The 16,861-nt window shown below is 37.3% G+C and overlaps 1 protein-coding gene across 8 annotated transcripts in view; it reads left to right on the top strand.

The window, feature by feature from the left end:
• MON2 (MON2 homolog, regulator of endosome-to-Golgi trafficking) overlaps positions 1 to 16,861 on the top strand; it is an 84,975-nt gene that overhangs the window by 21,463 nt on the left and 46,651 nt on the right. For 7 of the 8 annotated variants that reach the window (XR_009820740.1, XM_062016892.1, XM_062016879.1 and 4 more), the window contains exons 5-19: positions 2,228 to 2,357; positions 2,919 to 3,016; positions 3,647 to 3,772; positions 4,518 to 4,712; positions 5,807 to 5,931; positions 6,321 to 6,460; positions 8,035 to 8,188; positions 10,807 to 11,039; positions 12,198 to 12,279; positions 12,997 to 13,178; positions 14,352 to 14,464; positions 15,083 to 15,187; positions 15,426 to 15,506; positions 15,594 to 15,667; positions 15,745 to 15,835. Coding sequence is in view for 7 of the 8 variants with exons in the window: in XM_062016892.1 (XP_061872876.1) it covers positions 2,228 to 2,357; positions 2,919 to 3,016; positions 3,647 to 3,772; positions 4,518 to 4,712; positions 5,807 to 5,931; positions 6,321 to 6,460; positions 8,035 to 8,188; positions 10,807 to 11,039; positions 12,198 to 12,279; positions 12,997 to 13,178; positions 14,352 to 14,464; positions 15,083 to 15,187; positions 15,426 to 15,506; positions 15,594 to 15,667; positions 15,745 to 15,835 (1,929 nt within the window). In the remaining variant the exon portion in view is untranslated. Of the gene's footprint in view, positions 1 to 2,134; positions 2,193 to 2,227; positions 2,358 to 2,918; positions 3,017 to 3,646; positions 3,773 to 4,517; positions 4,713 to 5,806; positions 5,932 to 6,320; positions 6,461 to 8,034; positions 8,189 to 10,806; positions 11,040 to 12,197; positions 12,280 to 12,996; positions 13,179 to 14,351; positions 14,465 to 15,082; positions 15,188 to 15,425; positions 15,507 to 15,593; positions 15,668 to 15,744; positions 15,836 to 16,861 lie in introns of those variants that run through there. The other variant, XM_062016908.1, reaches the window with a different exon arrangement.

Genomic DNA, 16,861 nt, shown 5'->3' with positions numbered 1-16,861 from the left:
AGTTAGGTCCAGGTGGTGAACGGTCACCAGTGGTGTTCTGCAAGGCTCAGTGTTGGGGCATGTTCTGTTTAATACCTTTTATCAGTGGTCTGGACAAAAGGATTGAGTGCACTCTCAATATGTTTGCAGATGACACCAAGCTGGGCAGAAGCATAGATCTCCTTGAGGGCAGGAAGACTCTTCTGAGAGACCTGTAGCAATGGGCCAAATCCAGTTGTATGAGGTTCAACAAGGCCAAGTGCCAGGTGCTGCACTTAGGCCACAACAACCCCATGCAAATGCTACAGGCTTGGAGCAGAGCAGCTGGAGAGCTGTCTGGCTGAGAAGAACCTGGGAACATTGGTTGACAGCTGTGTGAACGTGAGCCAGCAGTGTGCTCATATGGCCAAGAAGGCCAATGGCATCCTGGCTTGTATGAGAAATAATGTGGCCAGCAGGGCCAGGTACTCAGCACTGGTGAGGCTGCAGCTTGAATACTGTGTTCAGTTTTGGGCCCCTACTACAAGAAGGACATTTAGATGCTGGAGTGTGTCCAGAGACATACAACGAAGCTGGTGAAAGGTCTGGAGCACAAATCTTAGGAAGATTGAATTAGGGAACTGGGATTGTTTAGTCTGGAGAAAAGGAGACTGAGGGGAGATATGATCGCTCTCCACAACTACCTGGAAGGAGAGTTTAGTGAAGTGGGGGTCAGGCTCTTCTCCCAAGTAGCAAGCGACAGGATAAGAGGAAATGTCCTGAAGTTGCACTAAATTTAGATTGGATATCAGGAAAAAAGTTTTCATCAAAAGGGTTGTCAATCACTTCCTTGGGCAGTCTGTTCCAATGCTTAAGTCACCATCCTTGGAGGTATTTAAAAGACATGTAGATAAGGTGCTCCTGGGGGCATGGTTTACTAGAGGATTTGGCAGTGCTAGGTTAATGGTTGGAGTCAATGATCTTAAAGGTTGTCGTGATTTACCCCAACAAGCAAAGAAGCACTATTACACTCTCTTGCTAACTGCCTTCCATCCACCCCCATCCTTGTTAGGATGGCAGAGGCCCCAGCGAGATGGGAAGAAAAAAGATAACTAAGGATGTTGTGGAGTGAGACTAGGGCAGGGAGGGCTCGCTGCCAATTACGGTTCCAGGCAAAACAGACTCCAGTACTTGACTTAGAGAGGAAAGTAGCAAAGTTTATTCTACTACCTACAAGGAACAGAACAGAACAAAAAATAAAAAGAGAGCAGGATGGTGGGAAAATTACAACCAGCACTTTAAGATCTCCCTCCCCCATCCCTCATCACTGCTCCCGATATCTCTACCTTCTCCCCCCTCAGTGGCTCAGGGGGGCAGGGAATGAGGGATGTGGTCAGTCTGTCACAGATGGGCTCTGCCGCTTCTCTCTGCTCAGATGAGGACAACTCCTGGCATTCTTCCCCTGCTCTGATATGGAGTCCCTTAATGAAGTCCTTAATAAACTTCTCTGGTGTGGGTTCTTCTCATGAAGAAAAGTTGCTGCTTTACAAATACTGGATCCCTCCTACGGGACACGGCCTCCTCTGTCTTAAGGCTGGGTGTAGTTGAGGTTCATGTAAGTGCAGGAACACAGAATTAGGACAAAAGAAGAAGAAGAAATACAGGTTTCACTACATGTACAGATGTTAATTTTCAAAATTCATGGCAGAGTAGGTATTAAACTATGTGTCAGAGGTAATACAAAATCCAACAGCAAACAATTTTCAGGTTATTGCCAGCACAATGGCACATTAAAATACTTACCTTAGAGAGGAATAATAGTAGTCAAGGCATTGTGGTTGTGAAAGTGTGGTGATTTTATACAGAAGAATGACATTTTAGCTTTGGACTTGACTGACCTTTCTGGGATTAATCATGTAATCCTAGTGTCCTTTTGATATTAATATTCATGCACATTGTTTTATTTGGTTGATTACCGTGTAGTCTCTGTGTGATGATTGTAGTTTTATTGGCACCTCATAATGTCTTCAGTTAATGCCACTTCTAGATTACCTTTGGGGAGGATTACTGAAGAGGTTTTTGGCTAGAGTAATCTATAAATCCTATTCTGGTTCTTCAAATGTAAAATTATTAAACCACTTTTTTTTTCAGGCAGCTTTTTGACAAACTGTGGTGGAAAGCATTCCTCAAACTCTTGACTCTTAACCAAAAAGATGAAAATCTATGGTTGTAAGGTGATTTTTTTTTTTTCCTTCTTTCTGTATTTCAGGCAATTGTACTTTGTTTTCGATTGCACTTTACAAAAGATAATATCACAAATAATACTGCAGCAGCTACAGTGCGGCAAGTAGTTACTGTTGTATTTGAGAGAGTGGTTGCTGAAGATGAGCGATACAAAGGTGGGCATATTTCTTACTCAGCTTGCTTGTATTAACCTGTTTTTTTGGATGTACATTAAATATTTATCTTTTTCAGATAAAGAAGTAGTAAAAAGTATATAAAGGTTGAGAAAAAATAATAGGCATTATTAATTTTTAGTGTCTTTTATGCATTTACTTGTGTTCAAAGAAGATGAAATCCATAACCGTTGTCAGTCCAAGTCAGTGCAGCAATATCTAAAACCTCAATTTATTTCAAGCTGAAATAACTGGTCTTCTGGTTAGTATTGTGAAGGAATTTTAGGCAAAGGAAGATCAGGTGGGGAATTTAAAGTGAAGGTAACTTAGATTGCTGAGTGTGAAATACATGGTAGCAGTAGTTTTGAAAAGAATGTGTATTAGAAAGAGTTGTTTTGTATTGACGATCTTTGGTGTTCCAGCTAATGTTTATTCCTGTAGACATGATAAGTTGCAGAAGAATTACCTGACCATTCTCCTACCATCTTTTTGAAAGAACAGTGAATGTGTACTTGAGTTTCAACAGTTAACGTTTTCACAGAACTGATTTTTCTTTTTACACAGATACCGTTGACCAGCCAGTTGCAGTTCAAGGAAATAGTAACAGAAGATCTGTCAGTACATTGAAGCCTTGTGCTAAAGATGCCTATATGCTTTTTCAGGTAGTTGGGGAGCATATATTTATACATTTGCAGATATGATTAGGTGCTTCTGCAGCTCTGTAAGAAATTTCAAAAATATGTTGTTGACATATGGATAAGGTCCGTGCCCAGAGCCTCAGCTTTCTTATGCATATTTATTGTAATTGGCAATGACGTGCTCTATCCCTGAAGGATGATTGGAAAATGAAGACAAAGTGGCCTGGGAAAATGTTTTACTATAAATCTTAAAGACTAGTAAGCATGCATGTCTGCATTAAATTCACTGCGACTATAGTTCAGTGTTATTTCTTGTGCTTTGTATTCTGTATTAAAGTCAAGTATATAACAAAAAGTAGTAGTTCTATTCATCATACTAATAAAAATCTTCTCAACTTATCATATTCACTGATCTTGAGATATTTTTGAGGGCGGGTATGAACACAATTGCTACAAGGATACTAGCAGACTTAAAGATTTTTTTTTCAATAAGTTTTTTGCCTAGTGATTTATGTTGAGGAAAAATTATGTTGAAATTGGAAAGTTACTTATTACAAAAGAGGGAGAGAGAATGGATTCTGTTGTAGACCCATAAAACTTATGTCAATGCAGGACTCTGCAGAGAATGTAAATGTTACTGTGTTTCTTTTTAAGGATCTTTGTCAGTTAGTTAACGCAGATGCTCCCTACTGGCTTGTGGGTATGACAGAAATGACCCGGACTTTTGGCCTTGAACTTCTTGAGTCAGTCCTCAATGACTTTCCACAAGTGTTTCTACAAGTGAGTAGTTCTTGGAGGGAAAACAGGAATATTTTTGTCCATATGGTAGCAAATTTTACACATCAGTATCTCCTCTTTGATTTACCATGAGTATTACTTTTCAAAAGGACTTTTAGCTTTTACATGATAGGTTTTTATGATAGAAAAGCACTGTGTATGTCTTGTCCACTTTTTAGTATTCCCATACAAATATTCCCATATTTGTGTTTGCATGTTTTGTAGAACAAGTTCTACTCTGTTTCACTTTTTGTTTTTGCCATTTATATCTCCTCCAAAGATGCATTTTCTTATCTGTTATAATTTATTACAGCTCTGTAACTTAGTTTGTGGTACTGTTATTTCTATGAAAATATTAACCTTACTCCACTTGCAAAGCACACTATGAATTGTGTGGACCTACTGCATATGAATGCACCGTGATCCTACAGTAACACATTTTAGCAGGCAGTAGCTAAATAAAATAAATAAGTAAATAAATAATGGTGTATTAGCAGCCTGTTTCAATTTGCAAAATGCAAGAAGTGTTGTGTAGTCCGACCCCTTACCATGTCATTTCATCACACTTTCTGGTAGCTTTGCAGTGGCATCTGATATTTTTCCTTTTTATTCTCAGAGTGTGTAATTTATACCAAGATTTATGTTCAGTGTGCTTGATCATAACAGTAAATATAAGTAAGATGCAAATTAGAGTTGCAGACAGCAGTTAAAGAATATCTGCTTATAAATTGTTCTGTTTTGTTTTCAGCATCAGGAATTCAGTTTTCTTCTTAAAGAAAGGGTATGCCCTCTTGTTATAAAGCTCTTCTCCCCAAATATCAAGTTCAGGCAAGGTTCCAGCACGTCGTCTTCCCCAGCACCAGTGGAAAAACCATACTTCCCCATCTGTATGCGTTTGCTGAGAGTAGTTTCTGTTTTGATTAAGCAGTTTTACAGTTTGCTGGTAAGAATATGTTTTAATTTTCTTTATGCAATTCTGTTTTACTATGTGCATACCAGTAGTAGTATTAATTAGTTCTTGGGGACTGTTGACACGTACTGAGGGAAGAAAAATATAAATATTCCTTTTATGTGCATTTGTATTTACCTGTATTTTACATGTACAATTTTATTAAACGTAGGCTTGTATAAATTTTCAGAGTAGATTAGCTGTTGCTGTTCTGTACTTAACTGCCTTTCAGTTACTGTTTTGGGAACCTTTTGATTTTCTTACGTTGTTTGCCTGGCTTAAGGTAATGTTGATTGCTCTGCCTTGTTAATACTTGATAAGAGGCTTTTGACTTGTGTTACTAAAGCTGTTGACAGAATGTGCATAAAAAACAAATCTTCAGCTGTTTTTACCTCCTGAATTTTAGACAAACGCTAAAAAAGAATATTTTTTCTATTTCATTTACTGTAGCACATGTAAAAACCTGAATGCAATGTCTGTGAGGAATTCAACCTGTTCAATGTAATTGTATATGTGGTGTTAGTTATGATGAATGTGACTTGCCAAAAATATTGTGATTATTAGTTATGTTTTCATATAATTTTGAGTACATGCTTGTTGATAGGGTTTTTTTTTTAGATCCTATACAAAACTTATCCTAGAATCATAGAATGGTAGGGGTTGGAAGGGTCCTCTAGAGATTATCTAGTTCAACCACCCTGCAGAAGCAGGTTCACCTAGATCAGGTCACATAGGAACATGTCCAGGCAGGTCTTGAAGACCTCTAAAGAAGGAGACTCCACAACCCCTCTGGGCAGCCTGTTCCACTGCTCCCTCACCCTCACAGTGAAATGGGTTTTTATTATATTTAAGTGGAACTTTTTGTGTTCCAGCTTCATCCCATTACCCCTTGTCCTGTTGCTAGATACTATAGAAAAAAGGGATGTCCCAACCTCCTGACACCCACCCTTTAGATATTTATAAATGTTAATAAGATCTCCAACTTGTTGGGTTAGGACTCCTAAGATAAAACATAACAGGTTTTTTTGAGAAAATATTTTTAGGAGGCTTTTTCTTTCAATTTAATAGCTATAAACTATATCTTTTAGGTAACAGAATGTGAAATCTTTCTGTCATTGCTGGTGAAGTTTTTGGATGCAGACAAACCACAGTGGCTAAGAGCTGTTGCGGTAGAATCTATTCACAGACTGTGTGTTCAGCCTCAGCTATTAAGGTATTAAATATATTGAGTTTCACTTTTCCATATCATTTAAGAAATCTTTACATTTTTCTCTGGTGGAAAATTCTTTCTAAAACACTATTAATAAACACTGTAAACTTAGAGACACTAAACTCTTCAAGATTCTTGTTTTCTAAAAATTTAGGCAATGCTTATTACCCAGGAAGGGATGGATTGCAGTTACTTGAGTAATGCAAGCCATCTGTCTTACCTGTCAAAAGAGCATTTACCTGAAAATAAATTTAACTATTTACCTAAATACTTGACTGTTAAAATGAGCTTTTAGTCTTCAATGGGGGGATTGAGATGGGGGAAGTTTCTCTTAAAATATGCTTTTAGTCAATTTGTCAAATACTTACTATATCTTATAAAATACTTTTTAGGTCTTTTTGTCAATCATACGATATGAAGCAACATTCCACTAAAGTTTTCCGTGATATTGTGAATGCATTGGGGTCCTTCATCCAGTCACTATTTCTTGTACCAAGCACAGGAAGCACATCAACAACGCCAAACCAAACTGGTAAAGCCTTGTCCTTACTATCATTTTAATTTGCCAACATTTGCTTATAATAAATTTGGATTTCATTCAGTATGTATGTTTGACTTGGTATGGTTCTGTACTTTCACGTTCATTGCGGTGAAAAGCTAGATTGAGATGAAATAGTGTTTTCAGGTCTGGTACAACAGGTGATTTTTGTCTACCTGTGTTATGGGGAAGTTGCAGCCTCCTGCCAACAACGTGATGCTCCTGCATTTGTATCTGCTTCTACAGTTGCCCAAGATCCTTGGGTCACAATAATGAGATAAATTCTGATGGAATTATTTCTAATTTCTGACTATAACAAATTTGTCTGACTTCTGTCTCCTTGTGTGGGCATGTCATTTATGGCAGTATGCAACTGAAGTATTAAGACTGTGATTTTGCTTCCTCTTGGGAGGCAATATCTAATTCTTTTGGATGTTCAGGGACAAAACTGGACTGAGGAAGCCAAGAGGTAAAAAGAAGGAACTGTATTTTACAGATCTTTGCTTTTTCTGCAGACTGAAAGCAGTCACTTACTGAAACTAAACTTGATTGTCTTTATCACTTAAAGAATTGATATAAAAATTGTCTGTGTCTGATTGTACAGTGGGATGACAGCAAATGATGGCAATGTTACTGTATTTGTCTTAGTGGCAGTGTTTGGTTAACTATTTCTGTTCAGCTGTGTAATTTTGTCTTTTCAGTCTGTTAAGATTCACTGTCTAAAGTGTATATATATTGACTTCTGTGTGTATTCCTATTCTCAAAATTAGTAGTTTAGTCTCTACGTATTAGAAGTGAACATGCCAAAATGGTAATTATTACACTACTGTATTGAGTGATGCAGGTCACCCTTTTGAGGACTCTGCCCTTCTCTCTCCATTGTTTGTACAGAGAGAATCTGCACTTGTGGTACTTAGTAAATTGTAGATCTTCTCTATGTGGGAAGTGTATATATATATAGAATTGCCTGTTCTCTTACCTGCTTTTGACTTCTTAAATTGGAACCAAAATTGATTCCATCATAGCTGTTGGTTGGCACATTGTCACCTCTTCCCTGGTGTGATTTGTTTTCTTTTACCTTGTCGTGGAAGAGATTCAAACATTGCAGTTCTCTCTTTTAAAGTTTGTGATAATCTTTGTTCTTGTAACGATTAACCCCTCTTTCCTACTACTGAATTCTAGATGCAACTATTCAAATAATCCTTTAACTTTTAAATACTTGACTCTTCACAAAAAATATATATTGTTTTATTGAGACCATGTAAGTTTAGTTCATTCACAGAATACTATGCAAGCAGCTATACTTTTCACAGAAGCCTTTTATTCGAACTGAAGATAAGGCAGTTGGCATCAATCAGCTGTGCCTTTTAAACTAATTCCTTTGCATGTAAGATCGTGATTTAGCCAGCAGAGGGAGCTGGGAGAGGGTTTTTTGTGGTGGTGTTTTCTATTATTGAGCCGGGCATCTCAGTTTAATCCATGTATCTCAACTTTAAATATGGAAAAAGAATGTTTGCTGGTCACTAAAATTAGATTGTTTAATTTTATAACTTTGTTTTTCTAAACAGGAAGCAATGTGTCAGGGAATACTGGCTCAGCACAAACTAACCCAGGTGTGCTTGGAATGGGAGGAGGTGCAACTGTATTACCTGCATTTGAGTACAGAGGCACTTGGATACCTATCCTGAATGTAACAGTACAAGGCAGTGCTAAAGCAACCTAGTAAGTACCTCTGTCTTTTTGAAAATGTAGACAACAGATATTTTTATTTCAGAGTAGATGGATCAAGGATTTTTTAGAATCAGTGAATACTGGGAACTTCACTGGCATTGAGGTATATTATGGACTTTTTTTTTTGTTGATGCCAAGAGGTGTTCTGGTTTTTTACTGTCCTGTCCAAATGCTCTGGATTCTGATCCAAGTGTCCCCTGCAGCTTTAGCATCTGCTGGATTTTTTTTTTTCTACTGTACTGTTGCTGTGTTAACTCTTTACTTTTAGGTGTCACTACAATGTATAACAATTTTTTACTATGTTTTGCTGGGTTGTGTAATGGCAGACATTGGGGGCGTTAAGCAAATGAGACATCAGCAGGAGTGAGAAATAGCTTTTTTACACCAACTTCACTGTATTTACTGTTTTTATTGAACAAGATACTGTGGTGGATATTGGACAGATTGTTATTCCGTAAATGTATTGACCTATATACAAAGGTCAGACTATGAATGCTTCTTAGAATGACCAGTTATTTTGTCACAACTTTGTACAGTGGAGATCATGTTCTCAGTTTGCAGCTGTGAATACTACATTACTTTCAAAACAGTGGAAGCTTTCTCATGTCAGTCATGACCACTGAGAATCAATCTTTTCCAAATTGAGTTTTTTGTACAGCCCATGAAATCTTGGCATTCTAATACTCAGTGAAATCAGAAAATAGCCTGTATCGCAATATTTTTTTAAGGTAGAAACTGCTTTATCAGCCTGTGAGATGCAGAGGACTAATTCATGCTCATATTTCAGTAGTTTAACATGTATGTGTTGATGTTTTTTTCCAGCAGTCATGCTGAATGTTATTTTAGTTTACCCAACTGTTCTCACAAAACAGAAATTTTTAACAGAAGTGGGTGAAAGTTAGTTCCTGCTTTGACCAGCTACTACAGCCTCCTAATTTTCTTCTTTTTCTTCTCTAGTCTAGTCTAGTCTAGGCTAGTCTATTCTTTCTTTACTGGCTCAAGATAGCCACACTTATAGTCTCCTGTGGTGCTCTGGGATTTCTTGTGTCTTACCTTAGGATTGCTCCAGTGACTCCCTGATTTATTCCTCCTCTGAGTTATTTTTGCATTCATTTTTTCTTCCGTATAAGATTGCAGAATTGTTGCTAGCATGTCTTGTCAGCAGTTTTTCTCCTATCTTGTACTTTTGTCTGTAGGTCCTGTATATAAAGAGATGACTAATTGTAGATTTGGGTCACATCCTAGCATTGATTCTCTTATCCTGGTGCCATTAGATTTTCATACAATGACCACGTTATGTTTTTACACAATGATTTAATTGGAGATAATGAATTAAAACAGAGCTGGCAGAGATCTTTTTGCCAATGTGGGCCTGTTCTTCCCAGACCATTCTGCCATGTCTTTCTGTTTACATGAGTAAGTGTTTTTAAGAGGAATAGATAAAGACTATTCAAGAGTTTTCATGGCCGTTCTCATGTAATTGTAACAACTCATTTCATTTAATCAGTAGTTTGCTTTCCCATGTCTGAAAGTAAGGGTGCATGACCTGTACCTCACAGGTACTTTGTAGCTATAAAACTCATTAATAACTTTAATTAGAGCCATTATATATACATGTTTGTTTGTAGACAGAGGACAAAATGTTGATCATTTGATTTACCTATGCAGCCTATGCCCCTACATCTCTTATGTAGCCATCTTGAGGAAATTAGAGGTAATAGCTGAAGTGTTCCACATTTGGGAGAAAGAAAATCCTTTTTGCAGAAATAAGTGGTGATACTACAGTACAAAAGTGTCTTTACTATATTGTGTCTGGAATACCTAGCCTTTTTAAGAGTAGTTTTAGAGCAAATTATGAGATACTGGTTGCTGGGGTAGCAGGTAGTTTTTGCAACAGTCTATTTTTCCTTGTTTAGATGCTGCTGCAGTGGCAGCTACCATGTGTTTCATATTGGATTTGTAACTCAGCAGTTCTTTATGTGCTGTTAAGGTAAAATAAGAAAAGTGGCAATGAGGCTGCAGTTCCAACATAGCAATGTTTTAGTTGCATGATTTTCAGCAGTGAATCATGTAGACATTTCCCCTTTGTACAAATAACTTGTTTACCTGTGCATGTAGGTGCCAAATATTTAATCATGTGTTATCTAGCTATGACAGGCTTTTCTGGTCATATGAACTCAAAGATAACAATAACTGATATGTTCAATTTGTTGCAACTATATTCACGCTGTCATGACTTTCTGACCTGTTTCCTCTATTGTTCCTATGTACTTGTGTTCTGAGTAAGTTCTGCTGCAGTGACTTCAGGTAAAATAAAAGTAGAATAAATTTCAGTGATGCTTGCTTACATATGTTGATTTAAAAAAATATTTGCACATCTAAATACTGTCCTCAGGGATTGTCCTCCATTTACTGTTTTATTTAGTGACTCTTTTACTTAATGACTTACAGAATCAAGAAGGTTTTTTTCTTGAGTTGCTATAAATCTTGAGGGATGGTGTTTGGGGCCTACATGCACTTCACATTCATTTGGAATCTTGTCTTTTGTGATTGTTTTTAGTCACAGCAGAACTGTTAGATACTTACTTGTCACGCTTTCAATTTTTTAGTTTGGAAATGCTGGACAAAGTAGAGCCACCTACAATTCCTGAGGGTTATGCCATGTCAGTGGCATTTCACTGCTTACTAGATCTTGTCCGTGGTATCACTACCATGATTGAAGGAGAGTTGGGAGAAGCAGAAACAGCCAGTCAAGCCACAGCGGAGACAACTTCATTACCAACACAGTCTTCAGAGCAGCAAGATTTCCAATCTGTGTCTGACCAATCAGAGAAAGAACTAGGTACTGGAAAATGCAAATGCTATATAAAATACAGCTGTTTCACATAAAACAGAATTAAAGCAGTTTTTGCTTGGCTGCTTAAATTTATTGTTTCTAAATCGTATGTCAAAATTTCTGATGTAGTGTTTTTAAGGGGGGGGGCGTTGGTGGTAGTTGTAGTGGAACAGCCCTAGCCTCTACAAAAGTTGACTTGATGTACTGCTTCTGTCCTGGACCACCTTAGCCATAAACTTTTTATGATCTGTTAATTCTACGTTACGTGTGTGTAAATAGGATGAGGGACATATAACAGATATTCTGTTCTCCAGAACTACTCCTCTGCCTTCCTATGTCCCTAATTCTGTTAAACACTGAGATCCAAGGTCAGAAGAGACAACTTGACTGAGAGAGATGTGGCAGTTATGGCCACATTAAGAGAAAAATGTATTGCTAGTAATGAGATTAAAACAGGAACGTTTTAATGGGGAGATCTTAAAGAAGATTAAGTATTTAGGGAGGAACTTCTTTTAAAAGCAGGAGTAATATGAACTAGGGCCTATTCTTGTGCAGTGTGTGAGGGGTCTGTATGTATGGGTACAGAGAAGGTTGTGTGCAGAGACTTTGGCGCGGCGCGGGGGCCCCGGCGCGGCGGCAGGGGGAGCTGTCCCTGGTGCTACCGCTGGCGCCGCCTGGCAGAGGGAGGGAGCCGTGAAAATGGTGCGGCATTCGTAGGGCTGGTAGACGAAGGCGGTTTTTTTTCCTATTAAAGTCGTCAAAAACCATGGAAAATTATAAATGCCAGGGGAAAGTATTTTTTCCTTCACTGCAACATCTCAGTGAGCTTCTTGTCCCATGTTTATACACTTTGGAAAATTTACGTATTTTTACAGAAAAAGATGAAAAATAGTTCTGTACACTTTTTGTGGATTTTTTTAGATGTAATTTAGAATAAGCATTACCTTGGTGATAATTTTTGCTTTCACAATGTTATTTTAAATGCGACTGCTTAAATGTTACTGGTGTGTGTTCATATATACACATATGTGTCTGTGTAAACATGCCAGTAAAAACACACTTGAAATGATGCAGTAAGCAAGCATTTTCTTTGTGATCTGATTGAAGGTTACTAGGGAAAAGACTGTGTTTCTGCCATAAACAAGTATATGTATTTCTTTCAAGTCAGCAGAGCTGTCTGGGAGGAAATGGTGAATGCTTGTTGGTGTGGTCTTCTGGCTGCTTTATCCCTCCTACTTGATGCAAGGTATTTGGTTTTTCACATCTCTTGATTTTTCAAAGGTGACTTTCCCAGCTATACATTGAACTGACTTGGTACTGGTGAAGTTGACAGTTGCATGAGAGTGCTTTTCATGGCACCTGACCAGACAGGTTTATGGCTTAGAGATGGGCAGCCTTAGTGAGGAGCTGTGAAGAGTAAACAACACAGAATTCTCCTGAAGTCTAACATCAACCTCTAATGTATTTCAACATAGTACAATTAATTACATTATCAAAGGCTTGCATTTAAACTACTTAACATTATTTTTAGTCACTTTTACTTTAGTTGTTTCAACACATTGAAGCAATTCTGCCCATTTCCTGATTACTGGTGATAAGAGACTAAATAATGTCTGAGTATTTGATAGCACTATGCAGTCTTCGAAGTGGAAAAGCTGTTTACGTGGTAATAACTTTGGTAACTTAATTGTCTCCTTCAAGGAGTCTCTTGTTATCAAACACTGTTTTCTGAAATTAGTGTTAAATAATCTCCTCATAGTCTCCTTTGCCAAGTCAATCAGAACTAAAGACCAATTTTATAGGCAGTGGTTCTGAAGAATTTGGTAGGTTGGTTATGCTTGCTCTTCAATATTTGTAGTGTTGACATGTTTAAAATATATATTCTCACTGCTTTCAGTTTTGGTTAACTGCCTGCTTCTGTGCCGTGGGTTAATTCTTACTAAATGATACGTACTCTTTTCAGCACCGATGAAGCTGCCACTGAAAATATTCTGAAAGCAGAATTAACCATGGCTGCACTTTGTGGAAGATTGGGTCTTGTAACATCAAGAGATGCCTTTATCACTGCCATTTGCAAAGGGTCCTTGCCTCCTCACTATGCCCTTACTGTATTGAACAGTACAACTGCAGCTCTGTCCAGCAAATGTAAGTATATAGGTGTTGGTTAATTGTGTTTTCATGTATGGTCCTCTAAACCCTGATTTTTTCAGGATGTGATTGCAAATCTATGCATCTGTAGTGTTTGGCTATACTAAATTTTATTAGAATCCTCAGACAGGATCCAGACTGCCTGCTTTCCCTACCTGGTTACTCTTGCAGCATCTGCTAGGTGTCATTCTAGTCAACCTAAATCTTTGTGAATGCTTAGCAAATGCCAGAAGTTCATAAATGAGGGAGGTATGTCTATTGTCTTAAAGGTCTATTAGGAGATATAATTAAGGCATTCAAATTCTGAAAAGGTCTCTCAGCAACTCAGATGCTTATGAATTGGCTGGAACATCCTGTATTTGCAGTGTACTACAGTCTTTTCTGCAGTTGTCAAGTGATAGTAGTACTTACTGCGTAAATGGGAGATCTTAAATGCTGGCCTCTGTTCAGCTTACAAGTCCCAGAGAGGTTGTGGAGTCTCCTTCCTTGGAGGTCTTATAGACCCGCCTGGACATGTTCCTATGCGACCTGATCTAGCAGGGGGGTTGGACTAGATGATCTCTAAAGGTCACTTCCAACCCCTGCCATTCTATGATTCTAATGATACCCACATCCTGAGACAGTGTTGTAATTCATGGTATATGCCAGTTGGGGGATGGGATTTGAAAATGAGTTATTAATTTTGAAAGTGAGTTAACTGACTTTGAAAATGGATCTAACATTAGATCTTTTAATATCAACCAAAAATACTTTAGTCTGGGAACGAGGACCAGCACCTAGATTTCATTCCAGAAGCTAATGTATTACTAGATTGTAAGTCTATGAAGCAATACACAGGACTGAGCTACATGAATCTTGATGAAAATGAAGCAGTGAAGTTAAGTTCTTTTCATATAGGTTACTCTTGATTTTAACACAAGTATTTTAGTCTCGACATAAAACATATTGCAAGCAATATCTAGTAGTGGATGAGAGTAATTACTGGCTCCTTTAACTGCATAAGGCAGTGACATTATAATGTAAATATAACTAAAGGTCTTAAAGTGAGCTACCTTAAAGGTAATACTGTGAACAAAATCTCTGGAGTGTGTTTGCCAGAAGGTGGTTGTTACTACAAGTTAAGTACTGGATTTTAAATTTAGATTTTTTTCTTTTTCAATTTTCCTCTAGCATATTCCATTCAGGGACAGAATGTTCAAATGATCAGTCCTTCAAGTGAGTCTCATCAGCAAGTTGTAGCAGTAGGGCAACCCTTAGCTCTTCAACCGCAGGGGACGGTAATGGTAAGTATGACTTGTAAGTAGTCTCATCCTGCTTCACTGCTTCTTTCTGCACCACAATGTGTCTCAAAATTAGGCAATAGATAGATATTATTCTTACAAATAATGGTTATCTGAAATATTATCCTAAGCTTTTAGTTTGGAACAGCCCTGGACAGCAAAGTTCCCTAACTGTAGAGGAGACACTTGTTTTTTATCTGACTCTTGTCTGAGCAGCTCCTGTCCATTCCATTTGAAAAACCTTAGGTCTCAGCTGTTATATAACTATGTGTGAAGGTTCACTTATATGGGTTTTTTTTAATATAGACTCAAATTTTGTGGAGAATATGCACTGAAAGCTACAGTACTTGAAATTGTATCTTTGATTATAGTGTGAAACCAGGAGAATAGAGCAGTGATGAAATCATATTGAACCCCATCAAGATAAGACTGAGAAGGATAGCTGCTGAACTACTAATCTAAAAAAAAATACATTGCACCAGTGCAAACAAAATGTAATCTTTAAACTATTTAGTTAAAAAAAAAAAAAGCATTTCCTAGGAACACTATTATTGTAGAATAATAAAAGTTGTTGGTTTTTTTTGTTGTGGTGTTTTGTTTTTTTTTTTTTTTTTTTTTTAGCTGACATCTAAAAATATCCAGTGTATGAGGACGTTACTCAACTTAGCTCACTGCCATGGAGCTGTTCTGGGTACATCATGGCAACTTGTCCTGGCTACTCTTCAGGTATAATAGGAAATATTTATGCCTTGCTTTTGTGCCTCACTTTTTTGCCATAGGCTGGTTTGAGATTTTATGTGAACAATAGGAGAAGCTTTGATTCCACTTGTGGTGTACTTTGAAATGCTTTGAGTAAGTCCTGTAGCATTTCCCTTGAATTCTGCTTGGCTGGAAGGCTACTGGCTAGCTCTAGCACAGTGTCTGAAAGAGGTTTTCTGCTGAAAGTGATCTTTCTGTATTTCAGCATCTTGTGTGGATTCTGGGACTGAAGCCTGGTGCTGGGGGTGCATTAAAACCTGGAAGAGCTGTAGAAGGGCCCAGCACAGTAAGCATGATTATTCATTTTACAGTTAATGATTATGCAGTATTTTCTATTGCAATCTACAAAGTACATTTCTGTCTCTTTTTCAAGGTTCTGACTACAGCAGTTATGACTGATCTGCCAGTTATATCCAACATACTTTCAAGGCTTTTTGAAAGCTCACAGTAAGCAAACTTATCTTAGATTAAAATAATGTGTGTATATCAAACTTGGCAGTGCTTTGATAGCTGTTATTTTTCAGATACCTTGACGACGTGTCTTTACATCACTTAATAAACGCCCTTTGTTCCTTGTCTCTGGAAGCCATGGATATGGCGTATGGAAACAATAAGGTATAAAAAGAGTTCCTGTTTTTCGTCTTAGGTGTTTTTGTGAAACAGTCAGAAGGCTTGTACGTTCATCCTTTAAGCTATTTGTAATATTGAGACAGTAATGCATTTGATAAACTAGAGTAAAAAATAAATTGTGAACTAGAAAATGTCTTGTTTGTAATGGTTCATATTGTTACTAAATCCTCGGAATTCATTGTGTTCCTGGTATGGTGTTTTGTTAACTAAGGAATGTAATGTGTTTCCATTAGTCAGGTTGTGGGTGGATAAAACTTCTAGAAGTGCCTGTAATTTCAGAAGCTGGAGATTCTGAAAAGCACAGTATATTCTGTCATTTTCATGTCACCTTTTTTTATAAAATACTTCAGAAAAAGCATGACAATTTAGGTATCAAAAATCCCCTGATAAATCATATTTAATTGAGAAAATTATAGTATTTCTGCCAACCTCAGTGAACAGCCTTTAGCCCAGAAGATTTAAAGACTCTGTGATGGAATAAGATTAAGTAGATATTCTCCTAGTCATAATCTAATCCCAGAGGAGAATTTCTGAAAGTCTTTCCTTGATCTTTTACACTAGAGATAAAGATGACAGAAAATAGGCTTTATAATATTTGACAGCTACAGCAACAGAGAATTAATTGAAATGAGCAAAGTTTGTGTTTAAAATCAGTTGAAAATGAGAATAAAAAAGTCAGCAGAAATGAGAATGGAGCGTATTTCCATTGCAACAGTAATTTTTAATATAGGTAGACTTTAAAAAAAGAAAATAAGCTTATTACAAATAGTTGCCTATGTTGTGAAAGGTATTATATTCCTGCAAGGCTTTTATGAAGCTGATGGAAGATAAAGCATAAGGAGACTTTTAAATGAAGTTTTCTGTATTGTTTGGATATAATTTTGACTTTAAAACTTGTGATTAGGAAGGCTATTTTGCTAGTAAAATGCTTTATAAAACTGATTGGAGGGAAGACTATGCAAAAATGAGAGTTTTGAAAGGAATATCAGTGCTCTGGTTATTGTCAAACTT

The sequence above is a fragment of the Colius striatus genome, chromosome 1 (genome assembly GCF_028858725.1).
Source record: "Colius striatus isolate bColStr4 chromosome 1, bColStr4.1.hap1, whole genome shotgun sequence".
In the NCBI taxonomy this organism is placed as follows: domain Eukaryota; kingdom Metazoa; phylum Chordata; class Aves; order Coliiformes; family Coliidae; genus Colius; species Colius striatus.
The sequence above is the reverse complement of the archived record's forward strand: the minus strand, read 5'-3'. Positions and strand labels throughout refer to the sequence as shown.